This window comes from Molothrus aeneus, chromosome 17, assembly GCF_037042795.1.
Source record: "Molothrus aeneus isolate 106 chromosome 17, BPBGC_Maene_1.0, whole genome shotgun sequence".
In the NCBI taxonomy this organism is placed as follows: Eukaryota; Metazoa; Chordata; class Aves; order Passeriformes; family Icteridae; genus Molothrus; species Molothrus aeneus.
Window position 1 is genome coordinate 3251033 of NC_089662.1, and position 23658 is coordinate 3274690.

General features: G+C 45.5%; 2 protein-coding genes across 2 annotated transcripts in view; both read left to right on the forward strand.

The window, feature by feature from the left end:
• Positions 1-132: 132 nt before the first annotated feature.
• Positions 133-10845, forward strand: EDEM2 (ER degradation enhancing alpha-mannosidase like protein 2). The gene is made up of 11 exons (XM_066561416.1): positions 133-345; positions 413-523; positions 602-641; positions 1551-1656; positions 2731-2856; positions 4280-4491; positions 5641-5782; positions 6036-6160; positions 6838-6982; positions 8011-8132; positions 9030-10845. The coding sequence occupies exons 1-11, from the start codon at positions 227-229 to the stop codon at positions 9519-9521; spliced, it is 1740 nt and encodes a 579-aa protein (XP_066417513.1). The 5' UTR covers positions 133-226; the 3' UTR covers positions 9522-10845.
• Positions 10846-13144: 2299 nt separating this feature from the next.
• The window catches only part of TRPC4AP (transient receptor potential cation channel subfamily C member 4 associated protein), a 36732-nt gene continuing 26218 nt past the window's right edge, over positions 13145-23658 (forward strand). Inside the window, exon 1 of the mRNA XM_066561546.1 lies at positions 13145-13333. Within this exon, the coding sequence (XP_066417643.1) occupies positions 13193-13333 (141 nt within the window). The 5' untranslated portion in view covers positions 13145-13192. The remainder of the gene's footprint in view (positions 13334-23658) is intronic.

The following is a 23658-nucleotide window of genomic DNA, read 5'->3' on the forward strand; positions in this document are numbered from 1 at the left end:
GCGGAGCGCTTCCGCCAGCGCGTGCGTCGAGCGCTCGCCGCTCCCATTGGCTGGAGGCGGCGGCGGAGAGAAGCGGAGACCTCTTCCATTGGCTGGAGTGGGAGAAGGGGCGGGGCTAGGGTTGAGGCGGCCGTGCGGACGCTCGGGAGGAGCGGGAGGCGCGTCCCGGTGAGGGGCTCGGTGCGGGACGCGGCTCCCGGTGCGGGGCTCGGTGAGGGACGCAGCCATGCGGGCTCCCGGCACGGCCATGCGGCGTTTCCTCGGCCCGCTGCTGTTCCTCCTGGCGCTGCGGCTCCCGGCGGGCAGCGGCGCGGCCGCCCGCGGGCTGGACGTGGCTTCCTACCGGTGAGTACGGAGCGGGCGGTGCGGGGCCCAGGCGGGCCCGGGCTGAGCGCGCCTGCTTGTGCCGCAGGGAGCGGGTGCGGGCCATGTTCTACCACGCCTACGAGCACTACCTGGAGAGCGCCTTCCCTTACGACGAGCTGCGGCCGCTGACGTGCGACGGGCAGGACACCTGGGGCAGGTAAGGGCCGGTCCCGGGGCGGGGTGGGGATGGGCCGCCCCCCTCCGCCGGGTCTCACCTCGCTTCTCTCTTCCGCAGCTTCTCCCTGACCCTGATCGACGCTCTGGACACGCTGCTGGTGAGTAGGAGCCAGCCCTGAGTGCCCGCAGCCTGCTCAAGGCCTCTGCGTGCCACCTGTACACCTGGATTTTATGTGGTGGTGCCAAAAGCCAGTTATTCATTGACCTGAGAACTTTCCATTTCCCTTTGCATCACCCCTCGGGGGGGTGGCAGAGCGCCCCTTTCCTGACAGCCTCTGGTGTAAAGATCTAAAGTGTGTGAAAAAAGATTTTTGAAAGATGGAACTGTCAGATTTTTAGTAATGTTAAAAACGCCAATCACTTGTTTTTAAAATTTTAAAAGTTTATAAGTAATAAAATGGCTATAAAACTAGTAATACAATTAAAGTAATAATAATTTGGACAATTTGGATTAGGACAATATGAGACAAAAAAGGATCCACGTTCACAAAGGATTAACCCTTAAAAACAACAGCCTGTTGCATATTCATATGCCTCATCCATGATGCATAAATTCCATTCAAATACAGGATTCTGTCATCATCAACTTCTTCCTCCAAATCCTAACAGCACCTTCAAGGTGGGAAGAAGTTAGTTTCTTCTGATAAGAGGGCAATAAATTCTTTCTCTGAAAGACTCAGGTGTCCTGTGGCTGCTATCTCACTGAGAGTCCTTTCTTTAAAAAAAGTATCCTACATAGCAGAGTTTCTATTTTAACGTTTTTTATAGCCTAAAACTATATTTAACACACTACTTAAGAGAATTAATACAGCATTACTTTCTAACACAACACATATAATATTCATTTGAATATTTGCAAAAAGCCAATCATAAAATACACATTTTTCACAGTAATATCTGTAGTTAATGTTGTCATCAAAAGTAAAACCAACTAAAATCAGCCCCAAATATTGAGCTGCTCTTTGTTTTTCCATGGACTCTAAGCCTGATTCTCTGTTTCCCTGCAGATTTTGGGAAATGTTTCCGAGTTCCAGCGAGTTGTCAGTGTGCTGCAGGAGGGGGTGGACTTCGATATTGATGTCAATGCATCTGTCTTTGAAACAAACATTAGAGGTGAGCTGGGGTTTTCTGGGGGGCCTGTGTTGGGTTTCCTTCCTGTACAAATCTCAGAGGAGGTGGTCAGAGGGGATTTGGGGTGCAGAGTAAGACGACCCATAAACAGAGAAAAAAACCCCAAACAAACATCACTTCCTTTCAGTCTTTGCACGTCCCTTTTTGCTTCCTGTCTCAACACAAGCAGAAGTAGATGTGGCACTTTCAGTATTCTGGTGTGAGGTTTTCAGCTTTGGAATAAATATATTTTTCACTGCAAGCATACAGATTTTATCCTGTTGTCTTTTGTGTGCTATTTTGGAGTAGAGATTATCAATTTCTGGGATTTTTTTTTCTCTTCAAAATCACAAAGGCTTTTGGAGTCTTGTACCTTGAATGCCTGACTGCTTCAGTGCCATCTAGCTAAATAACACTGTCGTTTTTAAAAAACAGTGTTTTATTATATTTATTTTAAAAAAACAGTGTTTATTATAACTGTTAGTTATGCTTTTGTTGTTTGTCCTGCCAAATATTGCTGTGCCAATTTTTGCAGCAGTAGAATTTCTCTGTGGTTGTTATGTGACCATAGGCAAGCCTGTGAAATAACTAATATTAGCTAATATAGCTGTATTAGCTATATAAGTAGTAGCTAAATATAGCTAATGACTCACAGCTGCTGTCACATGGAAATTCTTGACTCATCCTAGAAAAAATAAATATATCATAGAATCTGAGTATGGTTTGGGTGGAAAGGACTTTAAAGATCATCATTCCACCCCTGCCATGGCAGGGACACCTCCCACTGCCCCAGGCTGCTCCCAGCCCTGTCCAGCCTGGCCTTGGGCACTGCCAGGGATCCAGGGGCAGCCCCAGCTGCTCTGGGCACCCTGTGCCAGGGCCTCCTCACCCTCCCAGGGAGAATTTCTTCCCAATATCCCATCTAACCCTGCCCTCTGGCAGTTTAAAGCCATCACCCCTTGTCCTGTCCCTCCACACATTTCTGCTGCCCTGCAAACAAGCAGCAAGAAACAAATCACTCTTCTCTAAACTCCTTCCTCCCCACATGGTGTAATGGATTCTGCTGTGTCCTTGCAGTGGTGGGAGGGCTCCTCTCTGCTCACCTGCTCTCCAGGAAGGCTGGGCTTGAAGTGGAAGCAGGCTGGCCGTGCTCAGGACCTCTCCTGAGGATGGCTGAGGAAGCAGCTCGCAAACTGCTGCCAGGTGAGCCCCTGTCTGCTGTGTGTCACTGTGCTGGGCATCAGGAGCTGCCTGCTGCCTGTGGGGGGAGATGCACTGCTGGATGAGCCAGCTCAAAAACCAGTCCTGTGCTCCCTGAGCTCCAAGCTCAGTGCTCGAGGTTCATTTGTAAGGAAGATGTTGTTGTTTGTGTGCATGCCAAGTGCTGTGTGTGCCTAACACATCAGTGTGCTTGTTGCTTGTTGAGGGGAGATATATTTAATATAAATAATAAATAAAGGCTGAGAGACAGCAGCTTGTAAAGACAAGAAGATGCTGCCTCATGTGCTCTTTGTGGGCTGCAGTTGGGCTGTGTGCCCTTGTGGCATGGCACTGTTCCCTTGTGTGCACCCAGGGGGTGATCACAGCCTCACTGTTTGCACTTTGCTGGCCAGTGTGTTCAGTCACCACCTTGCTTGTGCTGTAAAAAAAATGTGGGGATGCAATCTGTTGCTCTGGCAAGGTGGAAGAGATCCCCAGGACCTTCCCAGGACTGCGTGTACTGTGGTGTTGGGAGGTCCCTAGGACGTGGTGAGAGATGAGAATTTGACTCCATGTTCTCAGAAGACTATTATATTATATATCATATCTGTTTCCTTATGTATTTCCTTATGTATTTCCTTATGTATTTCCTTATGTATTTCCTTATGTATTTCCTTATGTATTTCCTTATGTATTTCCTTATGTATTTCCTTATGTATTTCCTTATGTATTTCCTTATGTATTTCCTTATGTATTTCCTTATGTATATCCTTATGTATATCCTTATGTATTTCCTTATGTATATCCTTATGTAATTTATTTTTTTCTATATTATATATATTTTTCTATAGTCTATATTTTCTCTACTTTATATTTTTATATATTCTATTTTAGATTTTTATACATTTTATATGTTTCTATATTATATTTTATATTTTTATATATAATTTGTATACTAAAACTATATCAGAGAAAGGATACATCAGAAGGCTTTACAAGAATGATAATGAAAACTCATCACTGAATCCTCAGAGTCTGACACAGCTGATGGTGATTGGTCATTCATTAAAAACAATTCACATGGAACCAATCAAAGATGCACCCTTTGGTAAATGATCATCTCCAGACCACATCCCAAAACAATCAGATAATTATTGTTTTCATTCTTTTCTGAGGTTTCTCAGCTTCCCGGGAGAAGAAATCCTGGTGAAGGGATTTTTCAGAAAATACCATGGTGACAGTGTGTACCTTGGCATACCCTCTCTGACCTTCCCAGGATCACACTCAAGTTCTCATTTTGTTCTCTGCAGTTACTCCAGCCCCCCCATCCTGCCCATGTGCAGTGGTACGTGAGGCACATGTTTGCTTGAGAGTCTGTTAAACACAGCACTGAGCATTTCTGTGACCCCAAAATCCTGTGTTTCAGCTTTCCAGACCCCAACTGGGATGCCCTATGGCACAGTGAACCTGCTGCATGGAGTAAACCCTGGGGAGACCCCAGTCACCTGTACTGCTGGAATTGGCACCTTTATAGTGGAGTTTGCCACCTTAAGCCACCTCACTGGTGACCCAGTATTTGAGGATGTTGCCAGGAAGGCTTTGAAGGCACTGTGGAAAAATCGCTCGGATATTGGGCTGGTGAGTGAGCAATGCACTCAGGATGTGCTGGGCTGCTTCTTCTGTAGCTTTGTGGATGCAATTCTAGGCATGAAAAAGCATCAACAGAGAGGAGGTAGAGTTGGATCAATAACCACAGTGCTCCTAACTGGGCTGAAGGCTCGTGTTTGCCATTGTTGCTGAACACCTGCAGCATCCACATCCCTGCTTCACTGCAGCAGCCCAACATTATCCCATTGTTCTGGCCCACACCAGATGTGGCTGGGAGACAAATGCCAACTGCTGGGTGCTGCAGCTCTTGTGACAGCAGCTGGAGCAGATTAAATGAAAGGTCTGTCTGAATCCTGGTGGGACAAAGGCCTAGGGAAGAGAACAAGTGTAAAGTGCACTGAGATATTACCAGCCTGTACAGCTCTGGGGTTCAGGAATACCCAGAGCTAGGAATATTATCTCTGTGTTCACTGTCTCCTGCTCTTTTCTATTGCTGCTTTTTTAACCTCTGTGAAGTGTTGGTGTTGCATATGTGAACTGAAACAGATCTATTTATACCCTGTGTTTATTGCCACGAAGAAATGTTTCCCTTTGTTTGCTTTGGGATTTGTTTATTTTTGATTTATACCCCAAATCCTTGATCATTGCTGGCTTTTTTTCAGGTTTGCTAAAAAAAGACAAGATTGTGTATTTAATTCTCCATCAGCTGGGTTTGTTCACAGGCTGAAGAGTGCCAGCATATATTTAAATATTAACATGGCAGCTCTTGTGCCTTTGACATTCTTGGCCTCTGTATCTGCACCTCTCCATCCTTCTCTACTCATTTGTAAGATCAGAATTAGGACCAGACATTTCATGTTGAAATTGTGCATTTTTACAGTAGCATTATAAAGTGTTGTTTTGGCCAGTGAAGCGTTGATATTGGAAGCATAAAATGTTTATTAGATATATAAAATACATTATCAGCATGAAAATTGTATTTTCTACAGTTTGCTTATAAACATAACAGTTTTATTTCCTACAGTTTGTATTTCTTTGATGCTGATCAATGTGTCCTGTAATGGAGAAAATGCTGGTTGGAATGGCCATTGTTATCTGTGAAACTGATGGTCTGGAAAAAGGACCAGGATTTCTTGTGTCACTTTAAACCCCTCTTTCCTTGTCCTTCACCCCTTCTAGGTGGGGAACCACATTGATGTGATCACTGCCAAGTGGGTGGCCCAGGATGCTGGGATTGGGGCAGGGGTGGACTCCTACTTTGAGTACCTGGTTAAAGGAGCCATCCTCCTGCAGGACAAGGAGCTGATGTCCATGTTTTTAGGTGAGTGGTTGTTTTCTGTGGGAAGGAGGAGATGAAGGATCCAATGGGGCACATTCAAGACTGTTCTGAAGGCTTTGCTGTAATTCTTTTGAACAGTCTGTGATAACAGAGTTACCAAAGTGAGCATCCTGAGAAGTCATTGAACGTGGCTCAAGTGAAAAAGGGGCTTCTCTCATTCTTAAAAATAAGCTTTTTTTTTTTTTTGCTTTCTTTTTGTTACAGATGGCTTACCTACCCATCTGTTTCTTTACAGAATATAACAAAGCTATCAAGAATTACACCAAGTTTGATGACTGGTACCTGTGGGTTCAGATGTACAAAGGAACAGTGTCTATGCCTGTGTTCCAGTCCCTGGAGGCCTATTGGCCAGGCCTGCAGGTAAGACCTGTCACACCAGCAGCATCTGGTGATTCTCTTCATCTGTCAGGGGCTGGTCTTCCAGGAAAAAGTTACAAATATAACCCTCATCTGTGCAGGTTTAAAACTTTGGTTTGTTCTCTGGTGAAATCTGCAATAGCCTGAGCCTATAGAAGATGATGTTGAAGAAAATGTTGATTTTATCTACAGTCTCCCATTCAGCATGATGGGAGCAACCTCCACTGACACTGGTCCCATAATCCAAATGGGAATGTGAGGGAAAAGAAACTCACACCTCTTTTTCTATCACCTGACAAATGTTTCTTTTGTGTGAATATTTTCCCATCAAGAGCTTTGCTTTCTTATCAGTCTTCTTGTTTGGACTGAGACTTTATTCCCCTAACTAAGAGATTGGATGCTGTGATTTACTAAATATTTGACTGAAGAAACATAGCCTTCTTTAAAAAAAAAATCAGTCTTCATATTATTTCAGGTGTGGGAATGTGATCCACCAGAAAAGCAGCTTTTAATTCTTACCTGTTCTGAAGGCATCATGCCCAGTATCAGTTACCCCACTCAAACCTGCAGAAATAGCCATTTCTGTCCCTGGGTATTTCTTTGCCTAGAGCAGTGCTATTGCATCAATTCCTGTGCTGGTTTTTTCACTCCCATGTTTCGTTGCTGTTTCCTGTCTCCAGAGCCTGATTGGGGATGTGGACAATGCCATGCGCACCTTCCTCAACTATTACACGGTCTGGAAGCAGTTTGGAGGCCTGCCTGAGTTCTACAACATTCCCCAGGGATACACAGTGGACAAGAGGGAAGGATATCCACTCAGGCCTGGTAAAAAAACTGAAATTAAAAGGGACATGAACTCCTGCTTTAGCTCTGGTTGGGAGATCAAATGTTAGCAGTACCACAGTTTCCTCCCCAGTTTTGCTCTGACTCAGTTCCTGCCAGGATTTGAGCTGGGATTTCCAGAGTTAAAGCTGCACGTTTTGTTTTCCCCCACTCACAAAGACAGGAAGGAAACAGGAAGCAAACCATAGTGTTAGTGTAGAAAGGTGGCCTGGTAATGAATTTTGTTCACAGTATGGAAGTTGACATGTTTAAGTGTTAGATTGTCTGGATGGGATGCTTCAGTGATGTGAAATGTTAAAGGGACTGCTTGTGTCCTTTAAATTTAGGAAATGAAAGTGAGTGTGAATAGACTGTTCCAGTTCTGCATCTAGGAGGGATTCTGTGTTGTCAGTGATACTGTAAGGAAATTATCTCTCTTTTTTTCTCATTTTTTACAACTCTGACCAAAAAAAAAAACATTAACCTGATTAGTGGGTCTATAAATGTAAATGAGAATAATGAACTTCCTTTTGGTCTGAGTGTTCAGGTGACATCCACACTGGACAAATCTACCAAAAATACTCATCAGCCCTAACTATCAAAGGTGTTTAAGTATAAAGACCTGTTCCTTTAGTAAGTCAACACAGCATGGTGCCTATGTTGTCTGTATAGAGTATTTCCACTCTATTGTTTAAAAACTGTATTTTGAGGATTGAATTTCTTGTTTGTAATCCTTTCCAAAAGCAGGTTTTTTTAACTTTGACAACTGAGTATTATTCTTTTTGTCTCCTGCATCTCTCCCACTCACTGAATGTGGGAGGGAGCATTAGTCACTCTTACCTGAGCTAGTTAGGGGGAATTTCTTTGTAGCACATCGTTAGGAAAAGGAAAATCTGTGTTTGGAGCCAGGCAAGCCAGGCTGTTCGCCTGATTATGCTGAAGTATTTTTAAATTAGTTCAAGGAATAGCTCATCTTCTCTGTGTGGATGGTTGGATAATCTTTGTGCTGGCAATGTTTGGGTGTTTTGCAGAGCTGATTGAGAGTGCAATGTATCTGTACCGTGCCACGAGAGACCCCACACTGCTGGAGCTGGGGAGAGATGCTGTGGAGTCCATAGAGAAAATCAGCAAGGTGGACTGTGGCTTTGCAACTGTGAGTGCTAAATCATCTGCCATGGCACCTGAAGGGCTGCTAAAAATCAGCTTTCAGAAGGTGTTCTCATGAGTGATGTTTTGTCATTGATTCATGCAATCATTTTGGGCAAAACATGACTTTTTTCCAACAAGCCCCTTGTATTTCTCTGTGAAGCTGCTCTGATAATTGCTGGTCACAGTGGGCCAAATTCTATCATGGGCTGTTGCCCCAGAGCCCAAAACAGGGGAAAGCACCAGAAGCTTCTCCTGCATTTCTAGTAGGTGTTGCAGCTGAGCAGGAGGACTCTCGTGCAGCTCCTCCTGTCAGGTGTGTGATTCTGCCTTCCCACCATGCCTTGAAAATCTGGTCAAACACACCAGAAGTGCAATGAGTGATTTATATAAAGTTATTTAATAGAGGATTTCAAACATGCTATCAAGCTCTATTTTACAAAACACTCCTTAAAAATATTGTAAGTAGGTAAAAGCCTTATGATTTTTTTTTCTTCACTGGGGAAATGAAGGAAATCTCTTCTCCTTGCCCAGACTGAACTGAGGGCAAGTTTAAGTGTTAGGAAGAGATTCTTCACTCTGGGGGTGCTGAGGCCCTGGCACAGGGTGCCCAGAGCAGCTGTGGCTGCCCCTGGATCCCTGGCAGTGCCCAAGGCCAGGCTGGACAGGGCTGGGAGCACCCTGGGACAGTGGAAGGTGTCCCTGCCATGGCAGGGGGTGGAGTGAGATGAGCTTTTAAGGTCTCTTCCAACCCAAGCCATTCTATGATCAGATACAGGGTGAGTTGGTGTCATACTGTGCTGTTTAACTGAAATGAATTCCAAGTTGGTTTTATTTTTCTCCCTAAATTCATAACTTACTGAATTCAATGTAACTGTAACCCACTCTGTTTGTTCTCTTGTAGATCAAAGACTTGAGGGACCACAGGCTGGATAACCGCATGGAATCCTTCTTCTTGGCTGAAACAATCAAATACCTGTACCTGCTCTTTGACCCAGACAACTTCATCCACAATGATGGCTCAGACTTTGATGTGGTGGTCACACCCTATGGGGAGTGTGTCCTGAATGCTGGAGGGTACATCTTCAACACTGAGGCTCATCCCATCGACCCTGCTGCCCTGCACTGCTGTAGGAAGCGCAGAGAGGAGCAGTGGGAGGTGGAGGACTTGATGAGGGAATTCTACTCACGGAAGAAAACCAAGAAATTCACTTTAAAAAGAGCTCCTGACCATGGTGAAGGGGAAAATGCTAAAGACTCCCAAGATGCCTCTTCAGAGAAAGCTGGAGAGAAGAGAAACTCTAAGAAAAGCTCACACTCCCTCCTGAGCTGCCCCAGTCAATCCTTTAACTCCAAGCTTGCAGTACTGGGACAGGTTTTCCTAGATAACACCTGATCCTCTTTGCATCATCATTTTAAATTATTGAACTCATTTCAGATTCTGGGAATATATTTTTATAGTTTCATAATGGAAAGTGTGGTACCTCACAATGTGAATTCTGTTATGAAGTGAAACAACTTCCCTTTAAATTCTGCTACTGCTCCTTTCTAAGCCATGACTCAGATACCAGCTGTTAATGCTGTCGAGCTGCTGATCTCAAAGCAGTTGGTTGCCTGAATATCAAACAGGTGTCCAGAAAAAGAAAGGTCTACATGTTAAATGTACCTTCTTCATTGCATTTTGTGAGTTTTAGAGGCTTACAGAAAGATACTAGCTTACTTTGTTCTATAAAAATGAGCCTGACTTTCTTGTCATAAGGGGAAAAGCAGGAATTACTGTAGCTTCACTACAACTCTGTGTGCTCCATCTTTTATCTCTGGCCACTTTATAAACATGTAGTTCATGTTGAAACATTGCTGGCCAGTGGAGAAAACCTATTTATTTTGAGTTGAAGGTGCAAAACTGCATTGTTGGGGATGAAGGATGGTGTGGGGGGAGAGGAGCACTTGGAACATGGGGAAGTGCTCAGTCCCTCTGTTTCAGATCAGTGTGGGTCAGTGCCTCCTGCCTGAAAACCACTTTTGTGAATGTCCAGGTAATGTCTGGACAAAAAACTGAGCAGGAGGGTGGACTAGAAAATGTTAGGTTGATTCCACAGTGTAGCTAGCTTATCTCTCCTATTTCCCCATTTCCTTCCTCTTTCTAACTTCCCTTTGGCCCTCCCCTTTGGTATTTCACTGTACCTCAGTGCAGCCACCCCAGGGTGCCCCAGCTGAGCTGAACACGAGCCATGCACAAGGCTTGGGTGGAAGGGGGGCTGAGCCCAGGCTGAAACTGCAGCTGTGCCTTGGTGCTGCAGGCAGCTGAGCAGATGTTCATGAACCTCTCAGTGTTCAGCTGATTCACATATCCAAACCTTTCAATACATTATTGGTGTCTTTGCAACATCTGTGTGCAGTGACCAGGAAAGGAGGAATTGGTGTGACCAAGATGCTTTCTTTCTAAAGGAAAAACAAAAAGAGTGGCAGAAAAGTGATGGAGTTTCTTCAAGCCTGCTGGAAAGTGAAGAGTCTGGAGCAAGCTACAATTATTTGAGTGGGCTAGAGGTACAGGAGAAATAAATCCCTGTGAGCAGGGAAATACTTAAATACAGCTGGACCAGTGCCCACTCTGTGCTGCTGTGTGGTTGCCTTGAGAAAGTAATTTTTGTTGTTGTTTTGACCTGAACTAGTGCTGTAAAGTTAAATAAAGTTTGCATTTTACCCTTCGGGGTAGAAAACCTGTTGCAGTTGTGAATGAGCTATGGTAAGAGACACTTGCAGTGCTGGACAGGCATATTGAAAGGACTGGTAAGCTACAGAGCTTTTGGTTGTGTCCTTCTTTCCCATGGCAGTTGGGATAATGCAGGAATTCTGCATTGACACAGCCCTTGCAGCCCTTCTGAGAGAGGAGCACCCAAAACCAAGCATTGCTGGACAACGATGAAGCTCTTGTTAGTGGCTCCCTGTTGTCACCAGAGGTTATCTTTTTATTTTCTAGCTGTTCATATCTCACATGCTCTTCATTGTTTAATCTGCAGAAAACAAACTCCAGGCCTTCTCCCACAGCTTTGCTCAGTGCTGGGTCAGGTCCTGAAACTCAGCATTGTCCCAGCTGTGAGGTGGAGGAAAATAATGGGACAGGGATGCAGATCTCCAGCTTGTTAGATCTCTCCTGACCAGGGCATTTTAGTACCCCCATCCAAGAACTTCCAGCAGCAGAACCAAGGAGCTGTAGGCTGGGAAGATAAGGTTGTTCCTCAGCACGGTTGGAGCTGAGAGAACTCATCTGTGCATGGCTACTGTGGGTAATTAGATGGATCTTGATTAGATTCTCAGATTTGTCTGAGTAGGAAGGCACCCAGACAGATGATGGAGTCCAACTCCAAGTCAGTGGCCCAGACAGGAACTGAAACTTGGGTATTATGACCAACTGAGCTAATCTCAGATTAGTGCTGTGGGCTGGGTGACTCAGAACAACACAGAACAGCCTCAACTGTTCCTTGTTCCAGTGCTGTTCCATCTCACAAAGCCTTTATTTTAACCAAAACAAACTGATTGGTGTCCTCGGTGAGCTTTTCCTTAAACAGAAAAGGGTGTGGCTGGGCCTCGCTGAGAGAAATAAAGGCATCAGGATGGAAATGGAGCTGGAGGCAGAGCCACGGGTGTTATAGGTAAAAATCGATAAAGCCAATTTAATAATTTAGAAAAATAATAATAAATAGTTTTTAAAAATTAATAAAAAATCGATTTCATTTCGTGATTGAAAATATGGTCCTCGATAGCCACAGTCCAAGAGACAGCATCGAGCCTGGATCAGTGCTGGGTGAACCTTGGACCCTCTGTCCACAAATGCCTCTCCTGTGGGGCTGTTTTATACAGTTTTTTCTGCCTGAAGCAGAGGTGTCCCTATTCTTTTGTTACTCTGCATATGCATGAAGTCTCTTTTCTCTGTGACAATGCTGTTTCTGGGAGTGTTGATGTCCAGTTAGGGGAATCCAGTGTTCAGATGTATGTTCCTGACGACTCTGGTTATCTTGATTGAAGATACTTATTGTAAAAAATAATCGCCAATCACTTGTTTTTAAAATTTTAAAAGTTTAATAGTAATAAAATGCTTATAAAAATAGTAATACAAGTAGAGTAATAGTAATTTGGACACTTTGATTTAGGACAATATGAGACAATAGAGACAAAGAGTTACGGACCTCTGGGTACCTTTTCTGGGCAGCAGGAGCCCGAAAAAGGACACGGGTTAACAAAAGATTAACCCTTAAAAGCAACAGCCTGTTGCATATTCATACACGTCATCATTATGCATAAATTCCATTCAAACACAGAATTCTGTCTGGTCATCGTCAACTTCTTCCTCTGAATCCTAACAGCGCCTTCGAGGTGGGAAGAAGTTCGTTTCTTCTGATAATGCAGCAATAAATTCTTTTTCTCTGAAAGACTGAGGTGTCCTGTGGCTGCTATTTCTCTGCAAGTCCTTTCTTTAGAAAAGAAGTATCCTACATAGCATAGTTTCTATTTTAACGATTTTTATAACCTAAAACTGTATTTAACACACTACTTAAGAGAATTAATACAGCATTACTTTCTAACAACACATATAATATTCATTTGAATATTTGCGAAAATCCAATCATAAAATACGCATTTTTCACACTTATCAAGTGTTCATCGCTGTTGGGTGTTCCCTGGATAGCCCGGGAAAGGCCCATCTCCGCACCGGCCACGTCCTTTCGTTTGCTAATTAAACTTTCTTTCCTTGCTGCCATCTGGAGTTTCGCAATTTCGATGTGCCAATCTGTCTCCTGAATGTCAGTGGTCTTAGGCTTTTCGATTTTTGTTACGCACACAATTTTATTTACAACCTTATTTCACATCTATTTCCTCTAAGCACGAATTATCTCATACCGCACATCACACGGGGAAGCGGCAGCGCGGACAGGCCGCGGCTCCCCTCGCTCCCTCCCACACGGCGGGCGCCCCTTCCGGCCGCCATGTTGGCGCGTCCCGCGGCTGCGCACTCGGCCGAGCGGGCCGAGGGGAGGGCTCGCTGTTTGTGTCCCCAGCGCGGAGGCCATGGCGGCCGTGGCGGGGGCCGGCACGGGGCCCGGCTCCGGCTGCACCGGCACCGGCGGGACCCGCGCCGCCACCACCAACATCTTGGCACAGCTGCGGCACGGGCAGCTCAGCGGCCGCGGGCTGACCCGCGGGGCGCAGGTAACGAGTGCGGGCCGCCCGTGGCAGCTGGGCCGGGCGGGCGAAGCGGGGAGGCCGCGGGGCTTGGGGGGGCTGTGGGGTTTGGGGCCGGGGGTGCAGCGCCTCCTGCGCGGCCGGAGAGAGCCCGGCTGGCCTGGCGGGGCCTGCTCGGGTAAAACGGCCGCTCCCAGGCCGCGCTCGGCGCTCCGGAGCTCCGCGGGTTGTGCCCCGGTGCCTTCGGGCTCCGTGCGCCGCCTCGCCGGCCTCGGCCAGCTCGGGGAGCCCCGAGGAGCAGCACAGGCGTTTGCCCAGCCGTTCTCCGCCTCTTCGGTCGGTGTGGCCTTCCCTGCAAAGAAAGGAAGCTGTGCCTGGGACTGTAACAATGCAGCATCGAAATTTAAACGTATTTCCTGCACAAAGGCAGCCTCGTGGTATTAGGGCTTAGGAGACATTTTAGCTCTGTAACGCAGGTGGTTTTATGAGAAACTGTTCCAGGTCTGTTTTTTATTTGTCATATTTCCCTGTTGATGATGCTGGGAAATACCAAGGAATGAAATCAGTTCCTTACCCCGGGCCTGTGCCTGTCGTGTGCTGATACTTTTTTTAGGAAAAACTGCTCAAGAATAGTGGACTATTAATTTCTTTTTATGGAGAATAATTGGCATTTTTCTTGCAGGTTAAATGCAAAATGGTGCAAAGACTTGGAAAATGAAACGTGAGATACAGAACTTGTATTCAGGTGCTGATTTATTGAGCTGAAGTATGTTAAGAGAGGTCAGATGGAATAAAAAATGGCATTTCTCTGATTTACTAGTGCAGACAACAGCATTTTTCTTGATAAACAAGGATTCTGAGCAATTATTAAGAGAAGATTTGTTTGATGCCTTTTCAGGACTACCTAAAAACAGAGGCCAGACAAAATTAGGGAATAAAAAACAGTTACATTTATTGAAGGGCCTTCAGGTACATTTTGGGCAGACAAAGCCCCCCAGGTCCACCCATAAAATGGACCACAGGTCATGGGTTTTCACACTTTTATAAATTGGGTCCATTTGCATATTGGGGGTTAATCTTGCAATTACAGCTTCAGGTAATGAAGTCATTGACCCCAAGTTTGCTCCCCCAACTCCCTTTTGTTTCCATCTCTGGGCCCTGAGGCAGTGAGGTGTCCTTGATTGCCAGGCCTGGAGAGGAATTGTTGTGTCTGCCCAAACTGGGAGAGCAGCAGCTCCCACTGTGTGTGGGGTTTAGAGTCATACACTAAAGAACTGCAGGGTTACAAATAGATGGAAAATAGAAAAGCTCCAATCCTAAGGCATCATATTCATTATGAATGCCCATGCCTCGTTCTGTAGCAGAGAGCTAAAAGAGCAGATTTTTTTTTTACGGCTATTTTGTCTTTATTTTGCTGCTTCCTCAGCTACAGCTATTAGTTACAGCTATTATTACAGCTATTAGTTTGGTTAATCCTTAAGAAGAGCCAGTCATTTGCATCAATATAAACCTGTATTGACTCTTGGGATTGATTTAGGAGTGGATTTCCTACAGCACGTGGACAAACTTTGTCTCACTGCCTTACCTGTCCACCTCTGCACTCTCCCTTTCATGCACTCCTCAGCCACTGCAATTTCAGTCAGGTAAACCTGCACCAACCTTATGCACCTCTGGTGTCTGTAGGATGGTGCTTCCACCTCTGGGCTTTGGTTTGCTCAAAAAAATGCAGTGCTACTGTTTTCATTTTGGGCTTTTAAGCTTTTACAGCAATCAAGAAAACCTCTGCTGGTTGCATCCTCCTTATAATGCCCAAAATTGAGGTGGGGTTTTTGTTTCTGGGGTTTGGGTTGGTTTTGCTTGAAAAATTTTGGCATCCTTGTGCTGCCCTGAGAGTTAAAGCTTCGACACATAGAGCTTCATAAATGCTATAGGAGGGTATTTTAAATCATTTAAATGATTTTGTGTAAGAGCATGGAGTGACAGGACAAGGGGTAATGATTTCAAATTGACAGAGGGCAGGGTTAGATGGGATATTGGGAAGAAATTCTTCCTTGTGAGGGTGGGCAGGCCCTGACACAGGGTGCCCAGAGCAGCTGGGGCTGCCCCTGGATCCCTGGGAATGTCCCAGGCCAGGCTGGATGGAGCAGCCTGGCACAGTGGAAGGTGTCCCTGCCATGGCAGGGGTGTGGGACTGGATGAGTTTTAAGGTTCCTCCCAACCCAAACCATTCTATGATTCACTTAAGCTCAGGCAGGGGAAATAACTCCCTGAATGATTTTGAACTTTATGAATTCTGTGTCTCTTTACTTTTACCTCAGATCAGTTTTTTGTTTGTAGACAATCTAAATATAAAACACTTTGATGTAACTTTTAGAGAAGCACAAGGCAGTTTTGGCTGCTTTCTTTTTTTTTTTTAATTCTATTTTTTATCGAAACATTCCCAGTTTTCCTGCAGTTGACTCCTCAGTGGCAGCGTGGGAGCCCTTGCTTACATTTCTCAACTGATTGGTTCCTGCAGAGCCTGAGAGCAGGTCAGGTTGCTGTGTTGGGGTGTAGAGCAAGTCATGAGAGTGTCCTTGAAGCATTTCCTAGCTGTGTTTTGGAAGGAATTTTTGGGTCATGTGCTGCCTGGACTGCACTGCTGGTGTCCTGTAGGGAGGGGAAACCCTTCTCAAGATGTTAATTCAGGGAGACTGGGGTGCCTGCCATGGGCAGCAGTGGCATTTAGCCCTGAACAAAGCTTTGTGTGCTATTCTTAGGTGATCTCAAGATCCATTTTTGTATGAGGAAAGCAGGGGCTTATCTGTGAGCTGGGAAGGATCACTTGTTTTGAGGCCTGCATGTAAAAGTTCATCATTCTGATCTTACAGGAACATAGAAGCATTTCTGACAGCAACAGCCCCCTGAATATCTGGCATTTTTGAGGTCAGCTGAGGCTCTGAAATCTGGATCCCTGTGTGTTCCTGCTGTGCTCACCTACCCAGAGCCCTTGGCTTCCTTGCCAGTTGGTGTCTTGCTTTATTATTAATAATAAATTATTCAGAGAAGGGCAACAGAGCTGGAGAATCATATGAGGAGTGGCTGAGGGAGCTGGGAAAGGGGCTCAGCCTGGAGAAAAGGAGGCTCAGAGGGAACTTCTGGCTCTGCACAACTCCTGACAGGAGGGGACAGCCAGGTGAGGGCTGGGCTGTGCTCCAGAGGGACAAGAGGAGAGGGAACGGCCTCAGGCTGGGCCAGGGGAGGGTCAGCTTGGACAACAGGAGGAATTTCCCCATGGAAAGGATGGATCAGGCAGCTTGGACAGCAGGAGGAGTTTCTTCCTCTGGAAGGATCGTTCAGGCATTGGGAGATGGTGGAGTCCCCATCCCTGGAGATCCCAAGAAACAACAGGATGGCACTCAGTGCTCTGGGCTGGGTGACAGGGTGGGGATAAATCACAGGTTAGACTCCTGGTCTTGGAGGTCTTTTCCAATCTAAATGATTCTGTGATAAGAAGTTGATTAGCTAAAGCAGATTTCAGTAGATACTGCCATGATTTGTTCCTGTATCCATTTTATCCATATTGCTGGCGTCAGCTGCTGCCCTGCACACAAGCCTCAGTGTTGCTATCAGATTGCATAACCTTGGATCAGGATTTGCCCTGCCCTGAGCACACAGCCAGTGCAAGGGGCTTTGCAGGTGCTGGTGAACCAGGGGCAGAAGAGCTCTCCAGAAGTGACCCATTTCTAACAAGGAGGAATATTGGTTGTGAGGGGCCTGGTGTGTTGTCCTTCTTGGGGCACAGCTGTGCCATGGATCACAGGCTCTGGGACAAGTTTGTGCTGCTGTTCCTTGAAAGCCAAGAACACTCTGGCTCAGCTGATCCAGCTCAAATCTGCTTAGCAGGAAGATGCAGACTTCATCTGCTGCAAGGCAGCTGTGACCAACATGGATATGGCATGAAACCAGAAGGTATTTAGGTGCAGCTCTGGGAATCCCTGTGCACAGAGCAGTGGAAAAATGGACTAACCAGGGATTTGTTGGCAAACTAAGGTGCTCCTGCTGCAGTCCCAAGAGCTGGGTGTCAGCACTGCTCTCACCCTCATAGGATTGCCAGGGCTTAGCTGAAACAATCAGAATGGAAAAAAGGAATCCATTTTTCCAGCTGTATTTCATGCTTTGCTATCCCTAGGAGCAGACACTTCCTTTAGCAGGATAATCCCTATCCAATGTAAAAAAAAAGCTCTGTGGAAAGAAAACATTTTCATCCTCAGACATCCAGATTTCACCTCCTGCCATTGCAGGTTATCAGCAGGAGTAGCTTCCTAACCCTGAGAGAAAATTTTGGTTCTGAGCCAGTTTTTTGTTTCCTCCTTACAAGAGCACCAACAAAACAACATTCACGTGAAAATAATCCACTTGAGTAGCTCTAATTGTGTGGGTGTTAGCAGGCTTAGGCCTCTTCAGGGGAGGACAGTGAGGGAGTGTTGGAAAGCCTGGACGTGCTTTTGTTATGTAACAGGACCAGAGCTCTGTCATGCACTAGAAATGCTCAAAAAGTGGCTGTGTTGGATTTAAACTGTGTTGGTGTCTGATTTTTTTTTGTGTGGCTGAAGATGAGTGAGAAGAAATGCTCCCTATCCCTCTGCTTTTTCTTAGATAGCCCTACAGAGTTTGTTTCCTTTCAAAATGAAATAAAGAAACTTAGGAAGTTCCAAGGAAAAGTGGTAACTGAGAAATTAATATCATTTTAATATAATTATAGCTATTAGTTGATTTCTTTTTCTCTGAGAGGAAGGTCAGCAAAGCAAATATCAGTAGCTCTGTTCTGATCTGGTAGATCCTGTAGTGGATTTGGTGAGCTGCTGCTATTAAAGGTCTGTGTTGGAATTGTCCTGTGGGGATTGGAGATTCAGGAGGACCTGTTCCTTGTCTTCTTCCAGTTCTGGTGAGCAGAGCTGTAGTCTCAGAGCTGTGGGAATGGTTAGGCCTGGCTGGAAGCTCTGGCATGTTTTATCCTAGGACAATGTGTCCCTGGGTTCATGCCTGGCTTTTGGGTTGGCAGGAAAGAGATGGGGGCTGCATGCAGGGCTGGGAGGGATGGAGCAACAGGGAATCCAGCTAAGGGAATCCTGATCTGCACTTGAAGAATCAAGGAGCTGAGAGAGGCTGGACATAAGTGCTCTTACTTACATGGACTTCCCCCAGCAGAGTTTCCTTTCAGGAATAATATTTGTGGGGCTCTGCCCTGGGTTTGATCAGAGCTCAGTTGTGACTGACCACAGTGTGCTCTGCCCTGGAGCTGCAGGGCTGCAGTGCTCAGCTTCTCCCTTGGAATTCTTTCCAGAATTGCTGCATGGGCCAGCAGCTGTGTTCCTGTAAAGCTGTTGTGTTCAAACCAAAACTTGCAGGGTCATTTGCCTTGGTTGCAGGCTTTTGTGGGAAAAGTTGTGTGAGGAAAGAGACAGCTCAGCCAGGCTGATGGATGGCTGTTAGCAACTGGAAAGGAAAATGCAATGCAGAGCTGGAATGGTGGGGCACTCCCCAAAATCCTGAATAATCATTCTCCTGACAGTCTGTCAGAGATGACTTCCTAAGTTATTACTGTTCAGAGGAAAATTAAACATTTAATTGCACAAATTTTAGTTTCCTGTATTTTTTAAAGGTACAGCTTTAAAGGCTTGAAGGAAAGGATATGCAAAGGCTTCAATTTTATTAAGAATACATAGAGACTATGTACTTGCATCTCTTTGTCAAGATCCATAATCTTGTGCCTGTTTCCTTTTAAACTTTCAAGACATTTGAATAGATACTTCAGAAGTCATGGAAAATCCCAGGAATGGAAATTCTGCTTTTTTTAAAAGCACTTCCAGTCTTCGTGTATGGTTGCAATGAGAAATTAAATTAACAAAACCTTGTAAGTGATGTGTCATAGCTGTGCAGTCTGTCACAGCAGGAACCCTTCCGTGCTGTGAAGGATGCCTGGACACCTGAATCACTGCTTTTGCTTTCTGAAAGATGACAGCAAACACCCTCCTGTAGCGAGCATTCAGCAAGACAGTGTAGTGTGTTTGAAGGGTAAAATGTGAAATAGAGACACAATTTTATCAGGAGAGTGTTTGCCCTGCCCTGGAGAGCAAAGGGAGGATTAGCTCCTGGTATTTCTGCTGCTGTCACCACTGCTGGTGGTCAGCAGTTTTGGGAAGACACAGAGCAGTGTCACTGACCACAGCTCAGCACTGGGGTGGAGGCAAGCTTAGGAAAATCAGAAGTTTGCTTTGTAGGGCAAGGAAAATTGTCACAGTGTGGCAACAGAGGTGGGCAGGAGAATCCCCTCTGGAAGGGGAAGGATTTGGGAGCAACTTTATCTCCAAGAGATCTCAGGGCAGTAAGAAATGTTTTGGCAATGCTGAGCCAGGGCATGGACGCAGAGCAGGGGGGAAGAGCTGTTCCTGTGCCTGGAGGATGAGCACAGAGGAGGGGACAAGTAAAAGGGAGACTAGACTGATCAAGGGGTGGGTGTAGGCAAATATTAATGTATAACTTCATGAAGATGCAGGTATAATTAATAATTATTGACTATCATGCAAATCAATGCCATCAGGGGAGGTTTAGGCTGGATATTAGGAAAAGGTTCCTCCCCCAGAGGGTGCCCAGGCTCCCCAGGGAATGGGCAGGGCCCTGGGGCTGCCAGGGATGCCCAGGGTGGGGCTGTTGGGGTGTCTGGGCAGGGCCAGGGGCTGGGCTTGCCAGTCCTTGTGTCCTTCCAAGATGGGACATTGTGTGCTTCTTATTCTTTCATTTTTGAAAAGATTTAAAAGACAGTAGGATTAGAAAGAAATTTAAACTAAATACTTCAAGTTGTGTGCAGTGTCTTTTTTCAGCCCTTTGTATACTGTCAAGGAAAATGATGCACAGAAGTTACTTAAACTGTGTAGTTGGAAAGTGTTCCCATGGTAGTTATCAGTCTTTGAGTAATCTCCTGGGAAATCCTGAGCTCCAGTTCCTTAGGAGTCTTTAAAGAGAAAACCACTCAGTCTCTTCTCCCTTGCAGGCATGGGTGGGCTGGTGACACATTTTTAATCTCTGAATTTCAATCCTCTCCAAGGTCTGTGATTGCCCTTCCAGTAAAGGCCTTCATGGCAGGGGGGGACATGGATGGTCCTGCTGAGGTGGGGAGCCCCAGGCTGGGGAGCAGCGTTCAGGACAGCACAGGTGGGAAACCAGGATTGTACAGACAGCTGTGGACTGGGACATAGCTGGGAGCTCTGCATGAGCTGGGGTGTGTGCCACTGTGTTTTCAGGGATCAGCCTGGAGCAGAAGCACTCTGGAGAGCCCCAGTGTGCTGGCCTTGGGTTTCTCTGTTTGTGAGCCACAACTGGGGTGTGTTGCAGCAGTCTGGGAAGGGACTCTGTGCAGTCCTGGTGTTTGTACCACTTTGGTTTGCTGTACCTGGCTCTTACAGAAGTTTGTGCTGCTGCTCTTGTTTTCTCAGAAGTGATCCTTACTCTGTGGTGTCCTAGCACCAGTAAGGCATGACAATTCCAAACCCAGCTGCCAGCACTTGGGGAGATCCTGGCTTTTCATGGATACCTCTTCCAGCTGGGCTGCTACAACCTCTACTTCTTGCTAGATGATACCTGACTTCTCAAGTTTTGTTGCAAGATTTCAGGTATTTTATCCAGAGCTTTTGAGTGAATGAAGGAGGTCAGTGTTGGATTGCATTTTGTGCTTGAACGAGACCAAAAAATTCCACAGAGGAAAGGAGGCCCAAAAGACCCAGTGCTGATTTTCATGACTATTCAATAAAATTTCCCCAAAAAGAAAACCATTTTTGCTTATAAATGAAAAGCATTGACTAGCTGCTGTTATGGAAAACAGGAGATGCAGTTTTTAACCAAAATGGCTGTGAAGAAAGACAGCTCCACAAAGTCTGATTGAATTTTAATCCCTTCCCAGAATCCAAAAATCTTTGCATTGGCAAATACCACCCGGCCACAATGGAAATATCCAGAGCCAGGGTAGCCTCAAATACAGAGCAGGGACCACAAGCCAGAGCTTGCAGTGAAACCAAAGATGTGTTAAATCAAGAGAAAGAAAACCTTTTTTTAATTTTTTTTTTTCTTTTGAAAGCAGATAAAAGATGATGAGAGCAAGGAAACATTTGCTTCACTCTTTGAGAATTTCAGTTCTGAAAGTTTCCTGTGGCTGCCTCTCAGAGCCTGGGGCAGGGAGAGGAAGCCCTGCTAGTACAGAAATGGGAGTGGAGATGGCTCAGATGGATCCTGCCCCAAACCAAGAAGCATACATGTGATTAAGAGTGTGGTGTTAAACCCAGCACAAGGTTTTAATGTTAATTAAAGGCTTTTGGCCTTTCCTGAGGGCATTTAAGTGTTGAATTCTGTTCTGTGCTGCTGGAACCTGTGATGGCAGCCTGTGCACGTCATCCCTGCCTCTGGTATCTTCCACATCAGCTGGAGCTGGAGAGTTGGACTCTTTCCCTGGCGTTTTGCTGTGTGTTCTGTGCATTTTGCCCAGCAATGAATCCTGTTCCTCCCACTGCCTGTGGGTTTGTCCTCCTCCCACACCTGGGATGGGGCAGTGGCACAGCTCCTTTGGCTCATTCTGTGTTTGGTTTCTCAAGGGGAAATGGAATCTGTGACTTCCAAGTAGCTGACCCAGAGCCCAGATGATGAGAAGTGATTTTGGCTTTCTGGTTTGATCCTCTGCTATTTCTCCTGCTCAGAAGGAAAGTGTGTCATTCTCCAGCAGTGCTGGTTGATTCCTCTGATTCAGAAAGCAGGGAAAAGTTAAAAACTGGAGGGAATTTTATGTCCCAGGCGTGCTTATGCTGCTTCAATCACTATTTGTAGCTAGAAACTTGGTACTTCAAGACCCTTGAAGTTCTTATTTATTTGAAGTTCTTATTTACCTAAAAATTGAGGCATTTCATCAGGAAAAGAGTCCTGAGTGCTTGGGAATCTTACAAAAAGAATGAGGACCCACATTAGCTACATTGCCAGGCTGAGTTCTCAGCTGGAATCAGTTTTCTGGTCTTCCTGTGTAACAAGAGAGCAAAGGGTTAAATTCTGCCAGGAGTTGGAGTATATTTGCATATAATTGTCTAATCAGGAATTGAATGGCCCTTTGGAATTGTGCACTGAGCTGTGTCTGAGAACCATGTCTTGGCTGCAAGAATAAGTGGGATTAAGAAGCTGGGAGGGAAATGTCACTTAAGCCCAGAAAGGTGCAGAATGAGAGCAGCTTAGGGGTTTATCCTGGGAGTAGGAGCCAACCCACAGATGTGTCAGGGGAGGCTCAGGCTGGACACCAGGGAAAGGCTCTTCCCCAGAGGGTGCTGGGAATGGGCACGGCCCCGAGGCTGCCAGAGCTCCAGGAGCTGCCAGGGATGCCCAGGCTGGGGCTGTTGGGGTGTCTGGGCAGGGCTGGGGCTGCCCTGGGTGATCCTGGGGGTCCCTCCCAGCTCAGGACATTCTGTTTTCTAAGGTTTGCCTTGGGATACTGACCAGAGGATTGGGGTTTTCTTTATTTTGTGGTTTTTATTAGGAGGGCACATAAAACATTTGTAAACCCAGGCAAAAATCCTGCTGGAATTGTTTTCTGCTTTACTTTCTCCTGTGTACAAGGATAAGTCCCTGTATTGGGGTTGGTGTATCAGAGAGGAAAGGAGTTCAAGTTTGGGCAGCATTGTCTGGATGGTGGTTTTTAATTGAATGTCCTAAGCTCCTCTTTGACACATCTGGCATTAACCTGGAAATATTCAGACTTCAAAGCATCTTTTGTGGATTTTAAGGAGAATATTTTAGTCTTGTGCTGCTACTTTTTTTTTTTAGGTGTTAAACACAGTGATGAATATTAAGATTTTTTTTCTTTTTTTTTTACTTTAGGGAAAAAGGAGGAACATTGAAAACAGTTTGGACAGCTGTAGTAGCAAATGCCAAGTGTTCTTTTTTGTGGTTGCAGCCTGTTTCTCAGGATAATGCCAGCATTGTTGTTTTGCTGATTTAGTTGGTGATCTCCTTTTACAACCAGCCCAAGACTACAGAGGGAATTTTCTCTCTTTGATATGTTCCTGCTTGTAAACCTTTGTGGTTTAGGTCATTGCTGTGACCAATGACTTCAGGGACTTGGCTGAGGAAATTCTCCTTTCTAGCTGAATGCATCAAGTAATGAAGCCTTCCCATCCTCAGCATTCTACACCTCAGACCAGTGTAATTTGAGATAGTGTCAGGGCACCCATTTCCTCCTTCACTGACCTGTCAATTGAGCTCTGCTAATGGAATTGTTTAGAGACTAATGTGTTGCCATTTTAAAATACACAATCAATATAAAAATACAGAATGAGATTATG